We start from the raw sequence: 27,374 nt of genomic DNA, 5'->3' as shown, positions 1-27,374 counted from the left end.
TTTTCCCCCCTCTCTGTTTCGATACTAACAGACAGAGTCCTTCAAAGCCTAGGAATCCTGGAGCTGAAGGGAAAAGAAGACCTGTAGCTTTCTAGCGTGATCCCAAATCTCAAAGACATTGTAGCACCTGATGGCAATATCTTTACAGCACCAGCTGCGTCGCAGCCTCAGTTGAAAAACAAAAAGAAACCTAACACCAGTGATGCCTGCACACACATTTACACAGAGTGCTGCATTAGTGCAGGTCTGTACTCCAGTTGAAAGCAATTCTGAGTTATGAAGATCTCAGACTCTGGATGTCAGCAATTCCTCGCCAAATCCCACTGCTTCTACCAGCTCAGAAGAGAAGTCCTGCCAAGGGTCATGAAATAGACTTGACTGCTCCCACCTGACCGTACAGAGGCAAAGAAAACCTGTGAAGAAAAAGAAACCGATAAATACAAGAGGTAGGAGAGCAGTGGCTCTTACTTGCCTTCACTGTCCGTGATATTTACGGTGCAATTGCAGTACTGTGCTGGGTCTGGTGGGGATGGAGCTGATGTTCTTCACAGCAGCCTGTATGGCGCTAGGCTTTGTATCTGTGGCTAAACAGTGTTGTTAACACCAGTGTTTTGGCTGCTGCTGAACAACACTTGCACATCATCAAGGCTTTCTCTCCAACTGCCTCACCCCTCAAAGGCCAGTGGGCTGGGGATGGGCAAGAGGCTGGAAGGGGACAGTGATGGGACAGCTGACCCAAACTGACCAAAGGGATGTCCCTTAACACGTAACACCGTGCTCAGCAATGAAAGCTCAGGGGAAGGGAGACAGTGGGAGGGTGATGACGTTTGTCTTCCCAAGCAAGCGCTACGCATGCTGAAGCGCTGCTCCCTGGGAAGCAGCTGGACATCCGCCTGCCAACAGGAGGTTGTGAGTGAATTCCTTATTTTGCCTGGCTTGCATGCACAGCTTTTGCTGTCCTTATTAAACTGTCTTTATCTTGACCTAGGAGTCTTTTCGACTTCCTTCTATTTTCTCCTCATTCCATGGGAAAGGGGAGCGAGCAAGAGGCTAGGTGGATGCCTGGCTGCTGGTCAAGGCCAACCCAACCCAAGTACCCAGCTAAAGTACACATTTATCATCTTGGCAACATACTGGGGCAGGGAGCGGGGAGGAGAATTATACCTTGTCATTGCGTTCACATAAGAACTTGAGTCTTTGTGCCCTTTTGTGCATGAACACACCATCCAAGTGTCCAGTTTCCACCGATCGTATTTCAATAGCTTTTTCTCCCCAGCCCATAATCTGGTTGGATCGGATGTACGCTTTGGAAAGAAAACACAGCACACAGCCCATCAGGACAGGTAGAGGACAACAAGGAGGAACTGAGAAAGCAGAGGAATATACTGACACGCTAGTTAAAAATTACCTGCATGTGCATGTTATAACTACACACATGTTCAGAGTGCTATTGCTGTCCTCAGACCTCCATGATGCCTAAAATACCTCTTAGGTGTTTTGGTTTTTTTTTTGATCTCCCTATGGATTTCCTATGTTAGTTAAATACTTCTTCCTTGAGTATTCACAATACAAAGGAAACTTCACAACCTTCAATTAAGGGGAAGGAACACTGAGTTTTTACAGAGGCTTTTTCTCCCAGGTTTGGAGAAGAGACAGGATAATTAGGTGTTGACAAGGAGAAAACAGAAACCAAGGTTTAAATAGACTAAACCCATCCACTCAAGTACGTCCCCAGCACCAGCCTGTGACTCATGGTGTTATTTTCCCTCCTTGAAGGAGTTTGTCAGCAAAAACAGAGAACAAGGAAAGGGAAAGGGAAAACCAGAAAAAATGAGCTAGTCTCCTCTAATAGAAGCAGTACTTCAAAACCCTGATCTCCTTGAGAAATTCAACAGGTCTGAAAAGCATTCTCTATATCTCAAAAGAGGTTCATATTAAACTCTCCAAGTGGAAATACTATTATTTGTCATACCACGTTCCTTTGTGCACAAAGCAAAAACTCAAGCATTTTTCCTTAGGGTGTCACTGGAGGAAAATAGATTAGCAGTAGCATGAGAAAAAAAATCTGTTCTTGGTGGCAGTGAAACATCAAATAAAGGAGAAAGTCACCAGCATTACGAAAAGGTATATTGAAAAAGCAATTTGATGGATAGTCTTAGGAACGCTGCCAAAAATAACATATGGGAGCTTAATGAAGTTGTTGCCTCTGATTTGCATGCATACTTAGCAGAAAAATAAAAAGAAGAACAATAGCTCAACAAGCAAAATTAAATAAAATATGTAATTTTGCAGTACTTCCCTTTATAGAATTTTTTCATATTAATTTTCAGTGAAATTAAATCAAATTATCTATACACTGCATATACCATCATGCTGGAAATTCCTTTATTTTTGAATATGTTACTAGCAGTAACTGGGCCAAATAGCTTCTAAAAATTGTCAGATGAGGTGTTTAGATGGTGTTAGCTAGCTCAATGCCATTTACTTCGCAGGCACTCCAGTCCCCAATTTGCCAGCTGATAAATTCTGCTTGCTTTTAGATCTAGTCAAGAGTTAATCACCACAGAAGTGACATGCTGTGCACAAACCTTCTTTAAATTTCCTCCTCCGTTACTGCTCGTGCTGCTCGAACAGCTATCAGCAGTCACCCCCCAATACATGCATCCATTCCAAAGCATGTAAAATGCCACGTGCTGGCCCAGCAAAAGGAAGGTGTGACCACAGCCCATGCTACGCTCAGCACTGAAATGAGGCAGTAAGAGGGATCCTGGTGTGTACCCATGTCCATAACAAATCTGTGCCCATTTTATTACAGTCATTGCTCCCACTCTCAAAACTACCTTATTTTGAACTGGAGAGATGCGGGAGACTTATCATGCTAGAATAGATGAGCAATCTGCAGGTGAATTAAACACATCAGATATGCAGACTGTTATCTATGTAGAATCACCCATAGTAATATCTTACCCATCTCTCACGGTACATGTTTTTACACTGAAAGGTTTCCACAACTTTGTGGCTGTCTGGCAAAAATTCTGCAGCAGCCTGCAGAGGCCCTGGTGAGTTTTTCATTCCTGAGCTCCACAATTCGCTTGTTTGGATTTTGTTCTTAAAAAACTCAGCACAAAACAGACCCATGTAATTACTCTACACTCTGCAGCGGTTTTCCAGGAATACTACAGCATTGCTTCCTCTGAATCTAAAGTCAAACCTGATGCACCTTCCTTCTTTTCTTAACTGTTTTACCCATGTGCGCACACTCACGCTCCCTAAGAGCACGTCATGTAGGATTCATCAGAGGCCCTTACCAACTGAAGTTGGCATTTCTCCCCACTGCAGAACCACATCCTTGGTTATCCTTCCATATGTATTGACATAAACTCCTTCATCCTCATAGCAGACCAGTAGCTCCATCCCATCCGTGTTTGGGAGAATGATGATTGCATGAGGTTGGATACTGCTCTGGATCTACAGAGAGAGAAGAGAATAGAAAGCCTTTTTTTTCAATGCCACACAGCCTATGCTTGGAGAAATTATTTTTTATCATTTTTTTTAATGCCACAGAGTCTATGCTTGGCTGGGTGATTTTTGATTTTGCCTGCCAGCAGATCAGGGATTCACTTACTTTAGAAGTGCTAGCTCTGCTCCCCCCCAGAGCTAGACACCCTACACAGTGAGAACAAAAACCTTTAAATCCTTGGGGTACAAATCCTTTCATCTTAAGGCAGACATCTAAAAGAGATTAACTTCTCTGTCGGAGTGTCCATTTCTTTCCACAGCCAGAAAGGGAGCCTGGGGCAAGCAGGCCATATGCAGACCTCAGATCTCTGCACTGTAGTGAATAGTGTTTGGGTACACAGAACAACAGGAAACCTTGGTGGCTAAGGCCACCTGCCTTTGCCAACCCTGTTGAATCTCATCGGTGGGCTGTCCTGTCATTTGTACTGCCACCTTCCCTGCAGCCGCTGCTGGGTACTCGTAATGCACTTGGCCATTTAGCTGTTACCCCTGAAATAGTCACGTTGGCCCATGCAAATCTGAGTGGGCAGCTCCTAACCACGGAGACATAGTGACCATGACAAGAGGACAGAGAGTGGGGCACGAGCCCCTGAGTACACGTGGCTGCATCTGCTCGGGCCTCTCCACCCAATTTACTACTGCCAGCATGTGGCAGAGATCCACAGGGACAGGCTGACATGTTGGTCATCTGAGGAAAGGAGAGAGTGATGGGGACCAGAAAGAAAGAAAAAAAACAACCACAGAAGCAGCTCTTACATGTGTTGGTAGATAAATATCGTAGACCGATCCTGAATCCACATCAACAGCATGGAAGCCAGCGCAGGAGCCATAGATCACTTTTAGTCTCTGACCCTCCTCTACGGTTAGATCCACCAGCAATGGCTTATGTACCAATTCTCCAAATGACTGCAAGACAACCATCAGTGAGATTTACTTTACTGCTTAGGACTACAGTGGTTTTTATAAAAACACGCTCTCATGCACGTATTATGGTTTTATTCCTCCCACGTCACTCTGGCCCCCATTCTTCAGACCAGTTAGTCTAACACATCTCCCGTGGACAAGGGCAGATTACCCTGTCACCTGCTGCATTTCAATTGCATAATATTGTAAGCTGTTTTCTGTGGGGTTTACTTTAGTTGGACTGTTTCTTTTTCAGTAATAATTGTTTTTCCCAAAGTTCAGGGCAATTTGACACTCCCACAGTCAACCTGCGCAACCAACAGTAACTGACTGTAAATCGGTCTGGTAATTATACCAAAGCCAGCTAATGTCATTCTTGCAGCATTCAAAAAAATATAACAGTGCTGAGCATCACTCAACGACTTGTCCTTCTCAGATGAAGATGTTTGACTCAGTTCACTTTTCTCTGCCTCATGTTTTATTTATAGAGCAATGAAACAACCAGCTGTGATACAGTGTCATTTTGATTTTTAGCTCATGCTCAGTTACAATTTAGAGCTTTAAGTGTACTGCCTCTTAAAGCTAAAAACCCTTGTAAATTAAAATGTAATATGAGGTTTGCGACATATTTACCAAAGAACTTGTAATATGGCCATGATAAAATGTCAGAACATTTTTGTAAAAGGGGTAACTGCAAGTGGCTATGGGAAAATCCTACGTATGGCTGAAATATACTGTTACCTTAAAGGCCATAAATTTATGGTATGGCTTTGGTGCCCATGCATAGACTTCCACAGAACTCTTCAATGCAATTACCAAGAACTTGATTCTTTCATATTTTACTGGAATTAAACAAAACAAAAAAGAACTCAGCAGTAATTCCAAAGTCATTCCAGTTACTTGAAGGAAGCAGAAAATGACAATATTTCTCCATACTCACATATATTTGGAGGTTTTTAGTAACACTGCATTTGAGGATTGCTAATTCTATGTGGTTAAGTATTTTGACACATTTATGCCACAAAAGTCATTACTCTTATCAGTAACTGAATCTGCCACCATGTTTCAAACTACCTAGTGGGTACACACATATTTACTCTTCATTTTTTTCCACATTAGACAGCGCTTACTCATCAAGACAAGAAAATCACTTCTATGACAGGGACATTTCCAATAAAAGAAGGTTATGAACGTATCAATGTGTATTGGCAGTTCCAGTCACAGCACTGGCAGTGGTATTTTGAGCTGTTGACAAAGTTCCCCAGAGGAAAAGTGGAGAAAACAAACTGAAATAAGAAGTTAAGAAACAAATCCATTTCAAAAGCAAAAGGCACGTTTGATAGCAGAGTACTTTCCTTTGTCCCTAAAGTGTGAGATAATTAATTTGGGGAAAAAAAAAAAAAAAAGAGAGAAGTGCACAGAATTTATCAGAAATAAAGTATCATTACATAGCTGATCCGCAAATGCTCAAATATATCTCAGCTGCCACATTCAAACAGCTGGCTAAATTAACCATCAGGAAAAGCTCTGTTCACGACTGTTGTTCTCAGGAGGGGACTGATGATGTCTAGAAATGGCCATTCCAGAAGTGTTGCTGGATCTGCTTTTCCAGCTGCTATCTGAATTTGAGAAGGAACAGATGACAGGGACACCAAGAAACCTCTGCAGCCTCTTTATCCCAAGTTTTAGGGTAGTATGACACTTTTCCAAAACAATGAGTAATTCCATACGCCTTTATCTTCTCCCATTGTATCTCCAAACCAAAAGTGATTCTGAAACATGGCAGGAGTGAAAAATCTCAGACTTGTCAGAACACTTCTTTAATAAACACTATTGTAACATCTTTTAGAGATCTTACTACTGTACAAGCCTGCAGTTCTTGTCTCTGGGTAGGCAACAGGGAGACAAAGCTACTATTTACTCTCTTTTTACTCTGCATGAAAGCAAGACTACTGAACTATAAGTGTTAAAGGACTTGACACTTCCTCAACAGACAAAAAAGTCTCTCAACCTCCACAGCTGTACTGACTGAAAAACAGAGCTTTTGTTCAGTCTTGTCTAGCTTACAAGACTTTTTGGAATTTTTTCTCAGTGAAGAAGGGGGTGTCAAAAAAACCCCACCTTATCTGTGAAAGGGAACCTTTGATAATCTTCATTCTTTGCTCGGGGTGCTATCTGGGAATTCACCCAAATCTTAAGTTTCAAAAGAGAAATTTATCATTTAGAGGAGCCAAAAGGTGCCTGAAGCAACCATAAATACCACATAAATACCACTTCCCCCTGATGTCTGAAACCCCTTTTGCATCAAAGACAAGGAAGCACTCAGTGCCAGCTGCCTCGGTGGCAGCCTCCAGATCACAAGCTGAACTATTGGCAGAGCTCATCCTTGGGAACTGAAGGGCAGCTGTCAAAGAGGCCTCTCACTACCTGAAGAAGTCTACTGTACATCCCTGGTTCAGAGGGAATTTCAGTGCCAGGCTGCAGCACAGGGTAACAAACCCCTCTTCATCTGGAAGAGAACGCTCTTTGTTTCAGATGCTTCCCTGCTGGAAAGCCTGCTTTCAATAGCTGTTAATGTATTGTTAACAGGCCACTTCATTATGCTGCTGACTCCCTGGGGTATGATACCAGAGAAGTACATTATTAATTGTTTTTGGGGTCAAGCTCCCGCTTCAGCAGTCACTTACTGCCATCGTTATTGATTACGCCCCACTAGCAAGTTTTTCAAGAGCACACGCATGACAGGAGGAGACTGAGCTCAGTCTGATTGCTGCTGCTCCACATTAACTAACACAGCTGGAAAGGGACTGAGCTGGCTCTTAGGAGAAAACAAATCAAAGGCAACATCCAGCGCCCATTAAGATGCATCATGAAACCAAAGCTGGAGAAAGAGTTCTTGGTTCACACCCCCACCTGCAGGACAGCAGGCTCACTGCACACTTTGCTGACTGAATGCTACATGCTGTTCGCTAGTTTTGGTGGAAGTCTCTACAGCCAAATCCATGTAAATTACTTAAAACCATTCAAAAGGCACCTGCCTAGTGGAAACACAATTCATCCCACAACTGTACTGCACTGGATCTGAGACATTAGAAAATTTCATGAGCTAAGGGGAATCAATGAATCATCTTGAAGTTAAACATATGTTTCTGTTCCGAAATGCCTCCCCAAAGCTCGTGCATCACTAGCTGGCCTTGCATTCTCCTCCCACTCTCTCTCTTTTTTCCTCCCCCACGCTACCCCAGTTTTTAAAATCTACATTAAAGAGAGATTTTTTTCACTCCATTCCAGCATGTGATTTCGTCGTGATAAAAGATCAGAGAAATATGGTGGTGAAGAGAACAGCTGCCGGTTGACAAGAGTCCTTCTGTTACCTAAAGGTTCTAACAGAGGTGGTGAAACATTACCAACCTTCACTATCCATATTAGCACTCTCCTGGAAGCTGTATTCACTACAGGAAGGAGACAGATGGGAATTTGTGCCCGCTCCAGTTCACAGCCCAGCATCCCACCTCAAAACCTTTCCCATATTCAGTTTAAGCCAGTAATTTGCCATGCTGGTGCTTTGCCAGAAAAGTTCACCCCGAGGGATTAGGAAGACAGCTAGAAATAATACCAAACCTTAAACCCAGCAGCTACATGCACTGCAGTTCCCTTTTTCAGCCAGTTTTTATCCTGACTATTTGATTACTCACCAACTTTATAGTGCACACAGCCTTCTAAGTCGCCCACTGTTGTCCAGCCCTGCTTCTTTTCTACTTCAGGATCATTGTGAAGGATTTTATTTCTTAACCAGGACAAATAGTAAACTCGCAATTTGTTCTTCTTACCTGGCCGCAAAACAAAAAAGATAGGTTTTTCTCCATAGGAACGTAAGCGTGAAAAACCCTGCCCAAGCAAACAGAAAGCCCTGCAGAGCAAATCAAAATAATAACAAAGGAGAAACTGCTGCAGTCACAGAGATCTCCCTCATTTTTACTCCAGACTCCACCCAAACATGATTTCCCAGTAATCAATGACAGAGACACGTGGTAATAACACATGGATATAAAATGACAAACTCAAGGGAACGGCTCTTAAGTGTTCTTAGGATACAAACGACTTTTACTAGAAAAGAGTTATACTCCCCCAACAAAAGAACCAGAGCCATGCACCAAGATTAAAAAAAAAAAACAAAAAACCACACAAACCCCAAATATATCAGAGTCAGAAACAGCTCTTTTTCAAAAAACTGTGGGAGCACAGCAGGGTAGAAATCAAGGCCTGAAATTATCTATACAGCTATCAGAAGACAGTAGGACAGGTTTGAAAGGAAGAAGCAACAGTGAAGAAGAATATGGTGATGAAATGAACTCTGGCCAGTTAGTGACCATTTCCATCCCTTATATCATCCTCAGAGGCACAAACAGGGCAAGTTTTATTCCCCTGGTGGAGAAGCACAGCAAACAGCAGCACTAAACAATTTCACTGGTGAACCACTTTACACCAGCTGTCTTCCAAGGAAAAAAGCACAGTATTGAAATTACACTGAGAGAATTTCACATGGCCTAGGCAAACTTCATCCGCTTGCTAAAAGCTGACCACTGCTTTGTCAGCAGCCCTTCCCTTGTGCTGCAAGGGGTGTAACACTTATCAGGCTGTGCACAGAAACTGCAAGAGGTGTTTCTTCTCCACAGGTGAGAGAATCTACTTGCCCAGGCTGCCCTATCTTCAACTGACAATGCATCTCCCATGGTTATCAAAATAAAGCTCAGACTCTTAACTCTCATTTCGAAAAGGTCTCTTTGAACGCAGAACAAAGTTCATTGTAAACTTTATCATCGGTTCTTTAAAAACTGATGGCCTACAAAGCATTTTTTGGTGAACTAGCGAGAAAGTGACCTTAAATGCACATACTCAAAGCTCGCATCCTCCTTCCTCCAGCTGCTTTGCTGTCTGAAGCCATTTTACAGTCCCACAGATGAAGCTTGAGGCAAGGAAGAGAGATCATCCCTGCTTAGACTAGGAACTATTGAATAAGGCTTCCCGGGGTCTCCATGCGAGGAAAGGAAATAGGAGATGCTCTCAGGCACCCAACTTGTCAGTGGGGTAGCTCCATGCTAGTGCTTCACCAGCCATGGGGAGGCAGCCAGGTGACTGCGGACAGCGTTTCACAGCCCTTGAAGCTGAGAGGAAGACAAATAACCTGTATGGCAGTGAGTGCTGGGCTGGTCTCTGCTGCAGACAGCCATGACGTGGCAGGATGGTCCACCTGGAAGCCAGGTCCAGCTATAGAGTTTAGCTAATGTCTTTAATTTGTCTTTTAAGTTTTCACATGATGCCTACTGATGGATCAGTTAGTTCACAGCTGGCTGCTAATTTCAGAGACAGGGATGGGCATACAGAATCAGGGGATACTGGTTGCAGCAGGACAAGAAGCCCAAGCCCTGAGACCATCCTGGGGTCCTGAAGCTGGCACAGAGCCTTTACTTTGATGGCAGGGAATCCCCTAACAGAGATGGGCTCTTCAGGAAAAGCAGCACATGGGGAAGCACAGCTCATAAACAGGCTGCTCCATGGACTCCAGCACTATGAGCCATTCCATTATGAAGATGCACAGTCTAAAAGATCTTCTAATGATTACTTGGATGAGGAAGGGTAGGAAGAAAAATGGAGACAGTTTCAAAGGCAAAAATCTGTTCACTGAGCTTAAGTAGAATTGGAGACCCATTTTCAAATACTGGACCTGCTATTTAATTTTAAAAACCCCTCTGCTCTGATGGCATGAAATAAAATGTGAACTAACACTGCGCTGTCCTTTGCTTATCCCCACTGCAAATGTGACGGCAGACTTGGCAGTAAATGAGCACTCTGATTTACTGCCTGACTTCATATTCATTAAGCCACATTTCATAAAGGGATAAAGCCCCACCACTCCAGTAGCTTTCTAAAGATTTGGGAAAAGAACTGAGCAGGATGTTCCCTGAAGTCTCACATCTGACCAAGGAAAGGTCCTCCCACAAAAATACTGCAAACAATAGCCACGAGGGCCCTTTTAGAAACACTGAAAACCAGGGAACATAGTCCAGGCCAGAAGACACTGCAGTTCTGGGCAAGGGAGAGCTCAGAGGGCTCAAGTCAGTACAATGCATGGAATGTTTTTAAAATCATCACAAGTCCCTGTCCATCAGGAGACAAATTCTCTCTCAGATATTTCCATGGCTTTAGCTTTTTCAGTAGCTTAGTCAAACTGGAAGACTCAGAACAAACAGTATACACGGGAATTTCCCAGCATGTGGCTAAATTTTTTTGTTGTTGTTGTTCACATGATGTGCACAAGGGCATTTCTCTCCAACCAGAAACATTTTTCAAAACAACAACAGCAAAGTATCTCAAGTGTTTTCCCATTGTGTTTTAGTGTCTAGACCACAAGGAAAGTCACAAGACAGGAAATTCCTCTGCCTTTCACCCGCATGACATGAAAAGAGCAGGACCGGTTAGTTATATAAACACAGCTATGCATGTTTTTCAACAAGTCATGCTGCTCTTCATGTTCATATTGGGAGCGGGGGGATTAGATCCTTCTGCTTGTAAATCTCGACCAGTCAATTTAAACAGCTCTCAAAAATTTGAGGGTTTTTTTGGTTTTGGTTTTGTTTTGGGGTTTTTGTTGGTTTTTTTTTTTTTTTAAATAATTGTTATCGTCGTGAATAAGAAAGAAAACTGCTCCAGCCATGAAATGAACTGACCAGCCAGTGACTTCCATGAGAACTCCCAGCTCTGATTCTCCCACAGGCACTGATTAAAATGCTAAGTCCCTTTTCCTATATTGAGTTTTTGTTTTCATTGTTGTTGTGGTTTTTCATTATTAAGCAGGCAGATTCCAACCAGTTCTTCTACTCTGTCATTGCTTTCTACCTTCCCAAGTGCCACCATCAGCCAGCTGGGCTGGCAAAACCCTCAGGTAGCCACAAGTGGAGCGTGTTCTGTATGCACTTCGCTGCTCTCTCTTCCAGCACTTTTATAACTCTCAGCACTGTACTACCTGAGCAGCCAAAACTATGGTTTTGCCTCCCAACAGTATGAACTGAAGAACTAATTAATTACTCTGCCTTCACCTGCAAAGCTTTCTTGTACCAGCTGTAGCAGATCAGTATCTCAGGATCAAAAGCTTTGTTGTCAAAAATTTTTGTATTTCAGATATAAACTGGGAGAATTGACTTCAGGTTTTCAGACTCAAGAGTGTATATTAAAGGCAATTTTAGGTGACAATCCCCTCAAAATCCTAATATACTGCAACTTCTTCGCACAATGTGCTGACACCTCTCAAACCTCACCACTGTCAGCACATCAGTTCCCGAAAAAGTCAAGGGAACATACGGCTGAGCGTGCTGAAGTGAAGCAGCAGCAGTCCTGGGACAAAGCTCAGAGGCAGCTCCATCACCACACTGCCAAAACGGATAGTCTGCAGAAACACAACCTCATTTCAGCACTTCCTAATTTGCCTGGAGACATGGGGCAACTCACCACTAGTAAAAAGACACTAAAGGAAGTCCAGCAGGAGGGTAGCTTAAAATGAGAATTGTAGCACAGAAGCCAAAAGAGGGACGCAAGAGCCTGGGCATAACCGCATCAGGGTTTTGCAGGTATGCTTCCCCAGTCCTGCCTCTCAGTGGGCAGAGACGCCTCTCTCCTGCCTCGTACTCCAGTAACTTCCCGTAAAAGAAAGGAGAAAGAACAGAGACAAAGGCATAAACTGGCCATGGAGCAGATGATTTCTTAAGGGTTAACGTAGCATGTCTCCACACAGGAAGCAATAGTTTTGAAGGAAACAAAGAAAACGGATGTGTCAGGGTACTCCAACGTGACTGCCACAAACTAAATAAACCTACAACAATTATGAACACAAATGAATCAAACAAACTTGCCGTCTGTGAAGGGAATTCTTCCAAACTGACTGCCACAAACTAAATAAACCTAAAACAATTATGCACACAAATGAATCACACACACTTGCCGTCTGGGTAGGGAATTCTTCAAACCAGCAGATTTTACACAAGTTGGATTATTTGTTTACAAGGTCTGCTATAGAACAAACTCTATCAAATGCTGCTTTTCTAACAGCTTACATTTTAAGGTGCAGCATTAGGCATCGAAAGGACACACAGGAGGCTGTGTTTATTTAAACCCTCCTTGATTCACCTTTTCTTTTCAAAGATTTCATAGCACAGCTGTAGCTGAGAACGCAGCAAGCAACAAGCTAATAAAATACGGTTTCTCTAGATAGAAACCAAGTCCTGTGTTGATGAAACCAGCACAGTTCTTTGAATCTGTAGTAGCATAACACTGCTAACGCATTAAATTGCTTCGAATTGTCTAGGTGTGTGTCCTTTTGCACAAGTGTTAGGAGAGTCAGAGAGCTACTCCAGTAGGGTCAAAGGGGTTCTGAAACCCCAACAAGATTTTGGGGTGGTTCTGAACAGTAACACAGGCGCTACTGTAAGAAATCTCATCTAACATCCTCTCCCTGTCACATAAGCGCAGTGCAGCTGAGCAAAGGCTAATTTCACAAACAAACCAAAACAAAAGGAAGGTAAATGGCTGAACAACACCTGTGAAGAAAGATTAACAGTGCATCACATCAAGTTGCTTAACAGCAGGATAACCTTATGTAATAACTCTTTGGAGCCAAAGAGTCTGGAACCTCAAGCTTCACAAAACACATTTTTCATCAGCGCACACAAAACAAATGCAGCAATCACCACCCCCCTTCACTTCCCGTTGCTTTGCTGTCTGCAGTTGCACCCAGTGAGAGACAAGGCCAAAAGCTGCACTGATCTGCCTTCTCACGCTGGTAATTTCCACATCACGTACACATTGTACTCCCCTCTTGCAATCACACACACATTCTCTCTCTGCTCATCACTCTTATCTCCATAACTTGCAAGAGCATTTCCCATTCTACAGATTTTAACACAGATGTCTTTAAACCCAAGTAGCAAATCACGTTTTGGTTAGGAAGAAGCCAGATTGAAAGTAATCATGATAGAGGGCAAGGACACCGTTTGCACAAACCTCACAAAGCATTAACTAACTGCTCCAAAACAAAGTCAGACATTTCTCCCAAACCCATGCAGCATTTTTAAAGGTCACCACCCCACAGGAGGAAGGACAGGGGGCAGGCAGGCACAGGATGTTGTGTGGAAAATTATTCACTTGCAGAAACAAACTGTAGACTCAGAGAAGTGAAATGATGGAAAACCCAATGACTTGACTGCAGTCAGGACTTGCTTCTCAACACATGAGCTGCCAAGAAAAGCATTCTGCCATGCCATGCCAGATGGGAGAAAAAATCATGCTGAATAGTTAACTTTACCAGAAATTGTCACCAAGACATTCAGCCCTTCAAGTACATCCATTTGCTGGAATCTTCTTCGATTGATGAGCGGATAAACCTTCCCCTGACCACTTCTGTCCAGCAGCATCAGACCACTTTCTGTGCCCACTAACAAGTTCACTCCTAGAAGAAACAAAACCAAAGATCCAAATTAACAAGCAAATTTTCCACATATTATGATGAACTGATGCTTGATACAGCAACTGTCTTGTTTCAAGCAGGTCTAACCACTGCTGGTTTGGTCTCAGCTGCCAGCAGCCTAAAAGATCTCATGATGTAGAGACTCTGTATATCACCTGCCTGCGCTGACTAATGACACCAAATTGCAGTGTTTGAGAGAATAAGGGAGTGGTAGAGAAAGCTTTCTAGAGCACCAGTTCCCAAATAAAAAGGCATGCTAATGTTGGAGGAGGGGTGAAGTACAAAACGGTACTCCAGCTTATGTGTTCTGAAGATGTATAAGGTGTTGGTAGGGGAGTAGTTAGTAACAGCATGCTCTTGATGAGGACATTGTGAAAAAGGCAGTGGTAGGGGCTTGGTCCCCACTGAGAGAAACAGACTGTGGTGCAGCCCTCCTGTAAAAGGTTAGGCACAGGGCTGGTCCTCAGCTTCCCAACAACCTGCTCCATCTGACTGTTAAAACTAGTGGAATTATAGTAATCTTCTGTTTCCAGAATAGGTTTCCTAAATGTCAAGCAAATACAGATGAGAAAAGTCAGTAGGCCGGTTTCCTTATACAAAGGTCCAAGCATTCACTGGAACACATTCAAAGAGTTCACAAAATGTTAGTACTTAGAACCAATTACATTTTTAATTAATAAATGTGTATATATATAAGACTAAGTTTTACAAATCTTTTAATATACTACCATTCTTTAATTTCATAACTATTTATTTGGAATACTGTGCCAGTCCAGGAGCTCACAAGTTGTGCAGAGACAGGTCAGATATAGTACTAGGAATGGAATTCAAAACAAATGCATGACTTGCTTTATTAGACTTCTGTGTAGCAATCCCAAAGTAAAACTTGCCATCCTTAACCATAATAAAATAATGAAATAAGAAAAGCAAAACTCACACACAATGATCATCGTTATATTGCTTAATAGCCTTAATCCCTAGTCAGACAATTAATCCCCAGATATAACTACACTGGTGCCAATGAACATATTATCTGGGATGATCCTGTAATGAACCTTTTCTAATGCAATACATGGGTCCAGTGCACGGGAGCCCATATCTTGTTGCAGTCTGTATCTACCGCAGTGACATACAGGCCTGCTCACAGTATCGGAAAGGGACACTGCTCACAAGATGAGGAACGCTACCTAAACAGCACCCTGGTTATAGTCATGGGAGCAGTTTGCAAAAGGGAGGGTACATTCACCCTGACCCAGGGGGCACAAGGTGTCTCCCAAAGAAGACCGGATGTTAGAGGGGAACAGAGCAGCAGCCGGAGGAGGTAATGATGAGGATGGGCTGAGCTGCTGGTGCTGTGGCACTCCAAAAAGCCTCTGTTTGGATGAGAAAAACGGACATAGCCCATGGACAAGCTGGAAACAATCATGCATCTCTGTTTTCCTCTCTCTTGCCTTTTCAGTAAGGAAACTTCAGAGGTCCCAGCAGTCCCCAGAAACCATTATGTCTCTCTCCTCAGATTTGCTGCTCTGCTAGTCCTCTGCTTCCTCCAGGCAGAAGAGCCCATGGATGCACAGAGCCTGTCTTGGAAGAGGGCCTGCCACCCTCGCAGGCTATCCTTCAGCTGCTGACACCCCCTCTGTTGCTGTCGTGCCATCCTCCTGCCTTTGCATCCCCCAACATGGGTTTGCACTTGCTGGGTTCCATCTTACAGCCCCCAGGGGCATTTCACACCGACCATATCCTGTGCTGGGAGACGTACTTCAAACCGGAAGCAGCAGAAGGAAGCAGGGAGAGTGAGGCACACACTGAGTCATGGCTCAGCATAGGCTGCAGTGGCACCAAACCAGCCAAGAGAGCGCCCAGCAGTCGGTCTCCTTCCTGCGGCTCCAGGACCCATTGACTAAACCTCTAAGTGATTCAGCTTTGACACATATTTTTGTATTTTTTTCCAGCATGGATTACAATTCAAAGCAAGACACATGCAGACTGTTCCCTCAGAGTCCCCCTGTTCATGCATCAGGGCTCAATCCCTCCCTCCTCCACCTTCATCTCATCCTCTGCTGCCTTCGTGGTGCAGTTGTTTCTGCTTCGGTTTTACGGGCACACCTGCCCCCGATTCCTTCCCTTAACTATAACCATTTTGAGATTAAACTAATGAGGTACTATGCTGGTGGCAAGCAGTGCCTGTATTTTAAAACGCAGGCTCAGTCTTTATTCACAGCCAGCAGAGCTCTTCTATCGCCACCCTACAATTAAAGAGTGCTGGTTTTTCAGACAAATGGAAGTACTTCCTGAAAAAGTACAAGCTCTCTGTGGAGGCTGGGTATAAAAATCGATGGTACTGCATCCAGGTCGTTAACATTGGCTTTCACCACTCAGAACTAGAAGAAACAGCATCACAGACATAATGCAGTCATCAACCTGCCAGATACCACGGTCTTACCACTGGTAAAGGCAAAGCTAAACAAAGCAAAGTGAGCCCTCCTCTTTTTTCAATAAGAAACACAACCATGAAATGGCTTAATTTGCTTAAGGGTAAAGGAAGCTAAACCGTATCAAGAAATAAGCATGTGTACCAGCTTGTATCACCATCAGTTTGACCCCAGATTTTCAGCAAGGAAGTGTTTTGTTACAGCTGTAAAACACCTCTAGGATTTTATGCCTATACTTTAAATCACCATAACAGTCAGAAACGTAGATCAGAGAAATATAAAACCATTAACACAAATTGCTACTGGCAAAACGAGGCAGATCAGAGAAATGAGTCATCTTCACTGATCTCATACAATCTCTCTCTGCCTTCGCCCTCTCAGAGCCTGGAAGCTTACATTTGCACAAGTCTTCGTTCTACCAGAGAATTACTTGTATGAATTATGTGCAGAAACAGCATTAGGATAGAAATTCTTACCAGTAAATTCTACAGATAAAGAAAATAGCAGATAGGAAGATAAGGTGTCAGGAGAGCTATTTCACTGATCATGGCTTTGCAGTCAAGAAGCATAGGACAACAGTGTTGTTCTGAGAAACAAGAAATGCTGGAAATAATCTCAAAAGAGAAATACACCCTTGGAAAGAGCTGTGAAAATGTAAACAAGAGAAGTGCACTGTATTACCTATACAATATACAACCATCATGTGACTCAGGGAATGACCAACTCTCTTCCTCATAGTTTTTAAAATGACGTAAGTGTGCATTTACAGTCTGTTTTTAGGGATACTACGTAAGTATGTACATAATATACACAAGCATCATCTATTAACATACAGATAATGAAAAAATTCAGGTGGCCCCGTGGATTCTGGCCAAGAAAGATACAGCAGAGAAAAGCTTTTGCGGCATGTTGAAGCAGTGATTCCACATTGTAGCAGACAACAAGCACTGCTCTAAGCCTTTCACCACTGCAGGATCCTGACTAACTGTCTGACATCAACATAAATTATCCCTCGTGACAAGAAGGCCAGACACACTTGGTCAGCTGACATCCCATACCCATCTCTCTCTGTACTAACCACTCTTAACGAGAGCGGAAAATGTTCCTCAGACTCTTTTCCATGTTTCTTCCTACATAAACTGATGGCTGAAGCAGGAAGTCATCTTACAGAACACATCTCAATCAAGCTCCGCAACAATACATTAGCAACAGGCTCAAGAAGACGATTATTCTTCAAAAGAAATAGCCTATGTGCACCAGGCGTACAGTGCAAAGATGTCTACAAGCTCCCAAAAGAGACATACTGCAAGGGTTAGAGCGAGCTGAAAAGGACAATTTGATGGCCTGAACGAAGTCTGAACTGTGCCATTAGAAGCAGTGTGAAATTTTATCAAGGCAGAAGCAATGTACTGTAAAAATCATAATAATAATCAGCTCTTGCAACAAAAAAGATGTAAACAAGTATTGAATAAATGTAGAGAAACAGCTACAGTTTCAGAGAAACATTCTCGAAGACTGTAAGCTCACACTGGCATGTCTGCACTTCTGAACCACAGGAGGCAAGGGAGGAACAGATTTGCATTACCCCATAAGGCAGCACACAGTATCTCAGAGTTGAATCTCTTCTTGTATTTGCGAATCTCTGGGGTATCACTTTGTGGCCGCGTATTTGTAGGATTCACATTGACAACTGATCCTTTCCGTGTAGGGTCTTGTCTTATTGCCTCTGATCTCATTGCTTCACTAGAAAACCCTACTGAAAAAAAGAAAAGGAAAGTGCATGTAACATCCCTCAAGCGCTAAATTCTGGCCACATATTCTTTACACCGTACAACCCAAATCAGTCACTGAGAATACTGAGCAAGTCATCTGTTTTGTAAGAAATGTAAATGGAAAAAGAAATAAACTATGCAATCCCTCGCAAATCAAATAAAAAGCATGATGGTAACATTTGTAAGTACTTTACAGAGCCACTGAAGTCACTGAACCCTTTTTCAATTGTTGTCTTCAGCTACTTTACTTACCCACAGAAGTCACAGTTGTCCCACTAGATGGAGAAATCTGTAGTAATCTGGGGTCTATAAAAGGTGTAAAGGAGGAGGAAGATTTGTGTTTCTGGAGTGTGTTACTAGCGGACTGAGTCTGCAATGTAAATTTCAACTTTATTAATATTAATGACAATAAAAAGCACGGATAACAACAACCAACATTTTTAAGTCACTACAGAATTATGCTACCTACAGAGCCTCCCCAAGCTTTTATACTTCCTTTATAGGTACAAAACACACTGCGGGCACCACACCTGAACTAGATACATAGGCACGCTGCACATATTACAGCTAAGTGTAGTCAGCTAAATTGTCATCCCTGTCATCTCAGCTGCGAGCAAAGATTTTTAGGACTGACCACTACAATAAAGTACAAAGCAAGGGAATACATCTTTTTAAAATAATCTGCTTAAACGTATGTATACTATCCTATCTGCAAGCTGTCCACTACCTATAACTTTTACATTTATGAAGCATGTCCTAAAGTGAGCTAGTTTAATAAACTATGAGGTTTGATCTCTTGGCTTGATTGCAAATGCTTCTGATTTTTTGCACGAGCGTTCACTTCTATGATGGATTATGTTTCAATGTCCACTACTGTTCATTCTCCCTATTTTGTTTAACCTGAGCCTCTTGCCAGAAAGCTGCAGCAGGTTCTTCCACCTTTATTTGACAAAGCAACACGTTAAACCTGTATTGAACAAAGGGGCTCATTAGTGTGGAAGGTGTAGCAAACAGTGATATGAAGCTATGAATATGTAGTGGATAAAATCACTGGTGCTTGCTGAGTTATGTGGTCTAAACATGATAAAACATAAAGAAAGGAAGAAGACAAGTGAAACAATGAACGGTTAAAAGTGGAAATGGAACGACTTGAAAACCCTTGCCAGTTTAGTATTATAGTGACAACATTGCATAACGAAGCAGAATGGGACAAGTGAAAAAACAAAAAGTGTCGTGCATGTGGGTAAGTTATACCAAGCAGAACTGGGTTTTTGCTCAGCTTTATCCAAATGTAGTTAGAAACACTTCTTTATCATCAACTAATCTTCAACCTCTGATCTTTCTAAGCCTATACTCTCTGCAGAAAAAATAGCAAAGGGTCTCAGAAGCCTATCACTCCCCTGCACAGCTCAGTACTGAAAGGCTCCTTTGTCACCAGTCACTGCCATAGCCTCCACTTCTCAAGCTGAGTTAACTGAACCCTACTTATTTATTGCTTAGATCAAAGTAATGAGCAAGCATATCTCCGGATCAATGATCTCTATAACCTACAAGAGCGTGCTTTTAGAAAGATCAAAGACCAATGAAGCATAGCTGAAAATTAAGTATTACGTTAACTGAATTTCCAGGAGGAAACCCTCCCACCCTCCTGCCTGCTACGTGGTTCAGAAGCATTTTTGATTCTGTCGTAAACACGCGCATTGCCATCAGCCTACAAAGCTCACTGCAAACTCTCCTTCTCGTCACAGCACTTGCACGCCTACATGGCAGGACAGCTCTACCTGAAGAAGCAGCAGCTTGCATCACCACCGCTTGCACACAGGAAAAAGCTCTTCCAAAACCTGGGCTAGCCACCCAGGTGGAAGCAGAATCACCATGCTGGGCTCCTTGCTTACTGCTAGGGGTGGTAAGGGGTGAATGACGCCCTTTGTTCATGTGTGCATCTCCTCTGCTGCAAGGGGTTACATGCACATGAAGGGCCAGGCTTACGCCCCAGCACTTGGTAAGGAAGGGAAGGCACCATCCCAGATTCAGTCCAGGACAGCAGGAGGGAGCTTGCCCCGCAGGGAACCCTTGCTTCTGCATCTGGACACAACCAGTGCTGGTGGAGAACAGTCATCTTTACATATCTGATTTTCAGAGGATACCCAAAGATTTTCCCCCAATTATTATTCCAAAACAGCAACTTTTACAACCCTCCCAGGCAACACCTGATTTGTTCACCCAGCCCATGCGGCAAGCTTTAAAGAGAAAAAGCCCTCCACAGCCGCCTCATTTCACAAGGCTGAGTTTCCACAAGCAGCTACTCATACGTGCGAAGTTACTAGCCCAGCCTTTACTGACAAAGACAAAAGTAACTGCTAATTTTTCAGAGGTGCACGGCTTGCAATTAGCTTGCTTCCGGAATAAAACAGAATTTAAAAAAGAGCATTGGCTTGAAAATGCAATAGTCAAGCTTAGTTTAAAACGAACGCCATGCAATTAATGATTCACTAAGAGGAAGCAAAAATAGTAAACTGGCAAGTTTTGCATGGGACGGCTCTAGAGTTAAGGGCTTCTTACACAGAACTGAAACGTGTTATTTGGGGGATGGGAACAAAGGTGACAGGAAAAAAAAGCAGGGGAGATTGGCTGGAGTTCCTTTGCAAACTAGCTACTATGCAATGCTGCTATAACCCTACGAAAGCAGCCAGCTGTGGTGTAAGACATACCTCATTAGTAGTTAGCTTGTCCTGGGGTGTCTGTGGGGACATGGTGGGTGTCGGCTGGCTGGAGGATGGGGAGGAGGAGGTGGAGGAAGTGGAGGAGGAATGGCTTTGCTGTAAGAGATCTGGCAAGAGGTGAATGCGACCGGCAAAGCCATTGCTCTCATGATGGCTGGCACGCTTTTTGTCAACTGTACTCTGTAGAAAAAACAGGCACACTTGTCTTGCTCAAGTGCTGCTTAAAGGTCTACATCCCTAACAACCTCTCTCCTCTCCCTCACTCACTTCCTACCTTTATACATTTATTTTTTAATTTATTTTTAAAAATAAGCTGATAATCCATGCCTTGATGGAAAGGGAAAGTGGGCAGAGCTACTGGAGTTCAGAAAAATCCCACCTCTTCTGGCAGGCAAAAGCTTAGTTTGTGTGGTTGACTTGCACAGCCAGTTCCACTAACAAAAGAGTAACTGCGCCGGTAAGTCTTTTACCACAATGCGGACAAGAACACTTTTGGGGGTGGGGAGAGGATTTCTCCCCCTATTGTTTTGTTTAGAAATAACTTAAATACTACACCGACACGAGCTTGGACTGTCTGGTGAATGTCTTCGGCTAACTATTTAAAACAATAGGCATGAAATCTTAATTTTCAAACCAGAGGGCTCAATTAAGAAATTAGCATTCAGTTGTGAAATTCCAAAATACGATTACCGAGGAAACTCCTATAAGCTAGCACGCTAATTAATGCATGAGCTCATTTAAAACCTGGGAATCATTATATTTCAGAGGCACAAGAATGCAGTATTTTCAGAATCAAAGGCAACAACGCATCACTCTAGCTCTGTCCACATTCACTGCCTCACCACCTATTTTGCTTCCCTGTTTCCCCAGCCTACCTGTTGCATGAATTTTTATGTATTTGTGTGTATGTTATCTGGGTGGTCTGTATGCCCTCAGCTACAGGTTCAGAACAATTTAAAAAAAAAACCCTGAATGCTGCCCCCCAGCCTCCCTCTCAGCCCCACTCCTGAGAGCCACATTCGGTACTATCACAAAACTAAACTAAGTCCTTGCTCCAGGTACTTGCTCCACACACCTGTGGCTTTCCTACCCTTCTCTCCCACAGAATTTGAGGTACTCTGCATGGTGCTGCCATGGGTGTCACTGGAAAGCATGCAAAACAGAAGCAAGAGGTGAAGAGCTACTGTCCTCTTTGCATGCATCAAACACCTTGTTCTTCTGAAATTCACTACAGTTGTGTCTTGATAATACGAACAACAAATATAATGTAGAAACAGCATGGGTGAATGAGCGAGTGGGTTAATGAGCACGGAAAAGGTGCAGCATTGCACAGGGAAGGAAAAGCAATACCTGTCGGACAATTAAGGTGCCCTCTTTAGAAGGAGTCAAGGCAGGTTCACTCTCCACATCGTCATGGACGATCATGGTTTTCACTGACTCTGTTTCACCATTGCTCAAGTTCAACGTGGACCTATTTGCCAGACAAGAAATAACCTGAGTGAGATGGTAGCAGCTGTGTCCAAACTTTTGCTGCCCTGCATCAAGGCACACTCAAATTTCTACTGTGACCACAATGGAATATTTACATAACCTGCCTAGAAAAGCTTCTTCATTAAAAAGAGAAACTCAGGAGCTGTTAAACACTGCTTCTTGTTTTATAACAGATCAAGAGAGAAGAGGAAAAGGACATAATTTATAGAAGACTATTTTTTGAAAAGATTATACCCTCAGTGTTTGAAAATGTGAACATACCAGGCTGTTATATCTTGCTTACAGGTTGTTCTAAGCTAGGAGAACTAACATACAAGCCAAAATACCCAACATCCTTTTCCTTCAACCTCTCTAAGATGGAAAACAGAAGCAAAACACTGTGTAGAAGAACTAACACTGCTCGGACATCATCTGGTCCAGAAGTAGATTCATCTGCTCCTTCTTGTTCCATATCATCATCTTCCTCATCTGTCGTCCCTGACTCCTCACTCGAGGATGAATAGTCCGTTACTTTATGTGGAGGTCGCACATCCTCTACCGCTCGCAATTCCTTTGCCAATGCAGTTAAATCCTGATGGGAGAGGGAGGAAAAACTGATGTTGCAAGGAAGAGAGGAGAAGAGTTTGCAAGACAAACCCACAGGATTAGCACCTGAGTTTGCTCACTCATCCACTGCTGTGTTTCCATAGCCTCGGCAGTATTGTTTCCTTTGATTTATTTATTCCTGATAGTTACCAAAACTCACTTTCTGATAAATTAAAACACCAAAAGAGTCAACCTAAGGAGGCCTTGCCATATTACAGAAAAATCTGCATACTCTGAATCCAAACTATCCTGATTATGACTTCAATTTATCCTATTATACCATGTGAAGGATGTATACAAGCACCCTGACCCACTCTCACATAGTGGTAGACTGTCAAAGTTAATTTCTCTAAACTTTGCAGGTTAATAGCATCCATCACAAGAAATCCAGGCAGCAAGGTAGCAGAAAGATCTTAAGACTTATTGAGCCACCCCAAGCACAGTTGCAGAGAGCTGATCTCCTTCAAACCTTTTGATCTGTTTCCAGTTGCATGGATCCACACTAAGGAGTTCACCTGAGAAGTGGAGCTTCATTAGCATGAGTTCAACCACACAGAACTGTCATACAGTATGGGACATAAGCTGCTTTTCTGTCTGCAGCTTGGAGTGCTGGCAAACCAGGTTTGCAGTCAGTGCAATCTGCTCTTAATTACGTAGTTATGCTTTATTTAGCTGAATATAGTTTTTGGCAAATACTTCACACATTATTCTATCAGAAGAGAAGGAACAACCTCTAACGTTTCTTTAAGAAAGCAACTTTGACTGATTCATTTGGCTGCTAGTGCAGAATCACCATGGTAAAAGAAAAAAGGTTTAAGGAAAGTTGGAAACACGGTGAAAACCCACTGTGATACCCAATACAACCGGACATAAAGCTTAATTAACTGTAACAGCAGCTAGACAAAGAAAATGTCAGAAATTTTCACAGAAAATAGCAACAATTTAAGGTCTTACCACTTCTCCCTGCACCATTCAGCCCAGCATTGGCACATTCAGGACAAATGCAGGATCATTGGTCCAGCCCCAGGAAGAAAGCACAGGATTGAAAGAAAGACAAAGATTAGAAAGGAAGACGACCACAGAGCAGAAATCAATTCCAGAAGCAGAGCAAATTCTAATGTTTAAAGCACCCTGATGTGTGCATGCAGTTGCAGAACCCAGGACATGCTTCTAGGCCCACAGATGCAAACTCCACCTCCAGCTGACATTCACCCTCAATGACATCACGAATGGAAGCTCACACTACTTTTTGTGGGCCTACCTGAATGAGAGGGGTGACAGGGGAAAGTGGATGCAACTTACAGCAGGCTTGATAGGTCTGAAGACTTCCTTTTTCTCTTCAGGCTTTTTAGGTGCACTTTCATGACGTTGTGATGGTGAACCCTCTGATTTAGATGATGCTGCATGTTCAATACCCCGAAAGGAACATAGAACAAAACAGATTAAGAGGGAGCTATAATATGTTTTCTTACTTCACTTTGGAGTGGGGAGAAGAGGCGAGAATGCGATCAAGCAGTGTCTGATGGCAAGACCTAAATTTTCCTGGTTCACTATTACATGGTCCTTGAAGGACTATACAAAAAACCATCATAGGTCATCTGCACCTGTACAGCTTATGACTGAAGCCAAAGTAAACTGTCACACAGTTGTACATCAAAGAGGGTAACTTGAGTGTGGCCACAAGCTTAAAAACCTGCATCAGCATCCAACGTACCCCAGCTAAGACCTATCCGTAGCAGTCTGCACCCCGTCAACCACCAAGGTGATAGGCCGCAGCATCAAAGTGTGCCCTTGCACACATGAGGAAGATAGCTATGGCAGCATGGAAACTGGGCTGTTTGCACACAGGAAAATGCAACAGCCACTGGGTGTGAATCAAAGAACAATGAAACATTTTTATGACAACTTTTGTGCCTACCATCTTTCCCAAGCAAGGACATACAGCCAAGGGCAGGTACTGGAAGATAACCCATCTTTAATACTGCACACTCAGAGGTCTTTCCCCAGTGAGGGTTACCATCCTTCATTACTGAGCATTTTCTATCTTAATAAATTTAGAAATGCAATGTTACAAAGCAGGGGGGGAAGGACTTACATCTCATCCGGAAGCGCTCCCCAGACCCACTCTGAGAGCCAGGGTGGGAGCCAGGCTGTGAGCCTGAGTTGCTTGAACCTGAAGAACTGCCACTGCCTGGCCTTGGTACAAGCTTCTCCACCCTTTCCCACAGCAGACGAGGCTCTATATTGCTGTATCAGGGGAGGGAAGAAAGTCATTGTCACACAATTCAGTTCCAGATTCCTGTTTCTGAACTCATCACTCTTCTTCAGTGTTTTGCTAATAACTCATCTGAAAGAGCACTGAGATGAGGGAACCAGTGATGCTTCAAAACCCAGGCAGTGGCTCCCTTCCAAATATCTATTACTTCATTTAAGATGGCAAAAAAAAAAAAAAAAAAACCCAAAAACCAAACAACATAGTGGGTGTAAGCTAATGTTTTTTATTTGGAACTGGCTACCTGCCATTCTTCTGTATCTAACCTAAAGTCTGCATGCAGCAGATTTAAAATTTGCCTAGGAGTGCCTTGGCCACCCAAGCACAAGCCAAAAAGACATCACTACCTCTGCCTCCCAGAATACCCTCACCCCTGTCCAGTGAGCCAGTTCCAGAGCGGTGCGTCCACAGAGACAGCCCCTGCTTTCCCTTCGTGACCTCAGATGCTCTGTGTTACAGCTCATGGACGCTTCTCGCCCTCTTAAAGTTTGGTTCTGGCTGAGAGGCCAGAAAGTTTCTGAGATCTCTTCTCTTTACAAATACTTCTCCTGATGGTAATTCCAACAGTATGCCCAAGATGACCTGTGGCACCAAACGTCAAGATGATCATGAATGGTCACATCTTCTCAGAAATCTTAAGGATATTTTGAAATTATTGCTAAAGTTACAGGGCAGACAACTCAAAGGAGGAAAGGGAAGAAGAAATTTTGCCAGCGTTTGTTGGCACTCGTGCTGTACGATGGGATATTAATATTAATCATTACTGAAAAAGGGATCCATATTAGCCTTCCTTTCACATCCAACCAACTATGCTGAAAGCTCTCTGGAAACGCCTGGCTCCCCATCAGCTTTATCCTTCCAGTTCAAGAAAGGTGAGGACATGTAGGATTACACACCTCGTGGAGTTTCTTTGACCTGCTTGGTTATTTTGCTGCCCACTGCCCTGCAGCGGAGAATCACGACGGGACAGGACTGGTGATCGGGATGTTGTTCTCACAGGTACCTTGGGAGAAAAAAGGTTGTGTTAAACCCATGAAGAGAGAGAGAAGAGTAAGATTAAACCTCTCCTGATACAGAATATATTCTTAAGATTTTAACAGCACATAATTCTAAGTCCAAGCTAGCATCAATGACCAAAAGCAATAAACACCCACAAAGCCAAGAGTCTTAGTTGGGATGCTGCTCAGATTTTGAAGAGAACTCAAAAGTTTAGTCTTAACATTAAGTACTGCTTAAGAGTTACCACATGAACACATACATGCTCCGCTACCCTCCAACTACTGAGACATTAAAAAATAATATGGCATTTGACTGAAGCAGGGGGAGGCACAAAGCAATTTGCTGAAACAGCATGAGAATTGGGAGAATAAGCTCAGGGGAACCAAACAAATGCCCGGGAATGGATCAGCAGAAGGGAAAGACTGGTGGGGGAGCAAGAATATACTCAGAAGCAGCAAATCCCAGTGGATGGGAGGTGGATAGGGGTGGGAGGGGGAAAGGAGGAGGAAATATATTGAATGTTTCCTTTTTGTTCAGTTCCATCTCCATTTTAAATATGTTTATGATTCATAGTTTGGGTTGCTAACAGACGAAGAGGGAAAATTAACTTTGAGCAATAACCTCAGGGATATTTTAAAATTCTTTCCTGAATATGGTAATGATTTATTAACTTTGCATAACAAATTGTCTCTCTGAAATAGCTGCATTCTATAAATAATTGACAAATTTATATGAAGCTTCGATATTGTACTTAAAGTTGATTATCATTAACCCATTGACTGAACACCTACATTATGATCTGCCTTCCAAAATACTGTTACCAATGCTGGCACAAGGGCACGGTCTTCCCAGTGCTCAGAGTATCACATCCTTAAAAAAATAATAATTAATAATAAAAAAATAGCACACATCTGTCTTTCTACTCCTTACCCTTGGAGGCACCTCGTCACTGTCTGATCTAGCCCAAGCCTTTTGAGTGGGGTCGGGTACCTCTGACTTAGAGTCAGAACTCTGATTTAGCACTTCACTGCGTGAAGGTGGATATGGGTCCTGGGAACGAAGATGGTGATGAGCAAATTTGGGAGAAGGGTCACTGAAGGAATGGGATCGCGAGACAGGGGAAACATTGTTCTTGAGAGATGCCAGATGGGACCACTGTAC

At 43.0% G+C, this 27,374-nt stretch overlaps 1 protein-coding gene across 1 annotated transcript; it reads right to left on the bottom strand.

Moving 5' to 3' along the window:
- On the bottom strand, positions 1–27,374 carry MAP4K4 (mitogen-activated protein kinase kinase kinase kinase 4; the record flags this gene model as incomplete). The annotated part of the gene is made up of 17 exons (XM_010134968.1): positions 1–413; positions 1,165–1,304; positions 3,309–3,468; positions 4,276–4,425; positions 5,164–5,264; positions 8,118–8,252; positions 13,778–13,921; positions 17,957–18,127; positions 18,396–18,513; positions 20,855–21,046; positions 22,217–22,337; positions 22,753–22,928; positions 23,897–23,905; positions 24,245–24,342; positions 25,038–25,189; positions 26,111–26,217; positions 27,144–27,374. Coding segments are annotated over 17 exons (2,289 nt in total), but the record flags the coding sequence as incomplete, so codon positions are not given.

The sequence above is a fragment of the Buceros rhinoceros genome, unplaced genomic scaffold (genome assembly GCF_000710305.1).
Source record: "Buceros rhinoceros silvestris isolate BGI_N320 unplaced genomic scaffold, ASM71030v1 scaffold6844, whole genome shotgun sequence".
Classification (NCBI taxonomy): domain Eukaryota; kingdom Metazoa; phylum Chordata; class Aves; order Bucerotiformes; family Bucerotidae; genus Buceros; species Buceros rhinoceros.
Note: the sequence above shows the minus strand (reverse complement) of the source record. Positions and strands in the feature narration are given on the sequence as shown.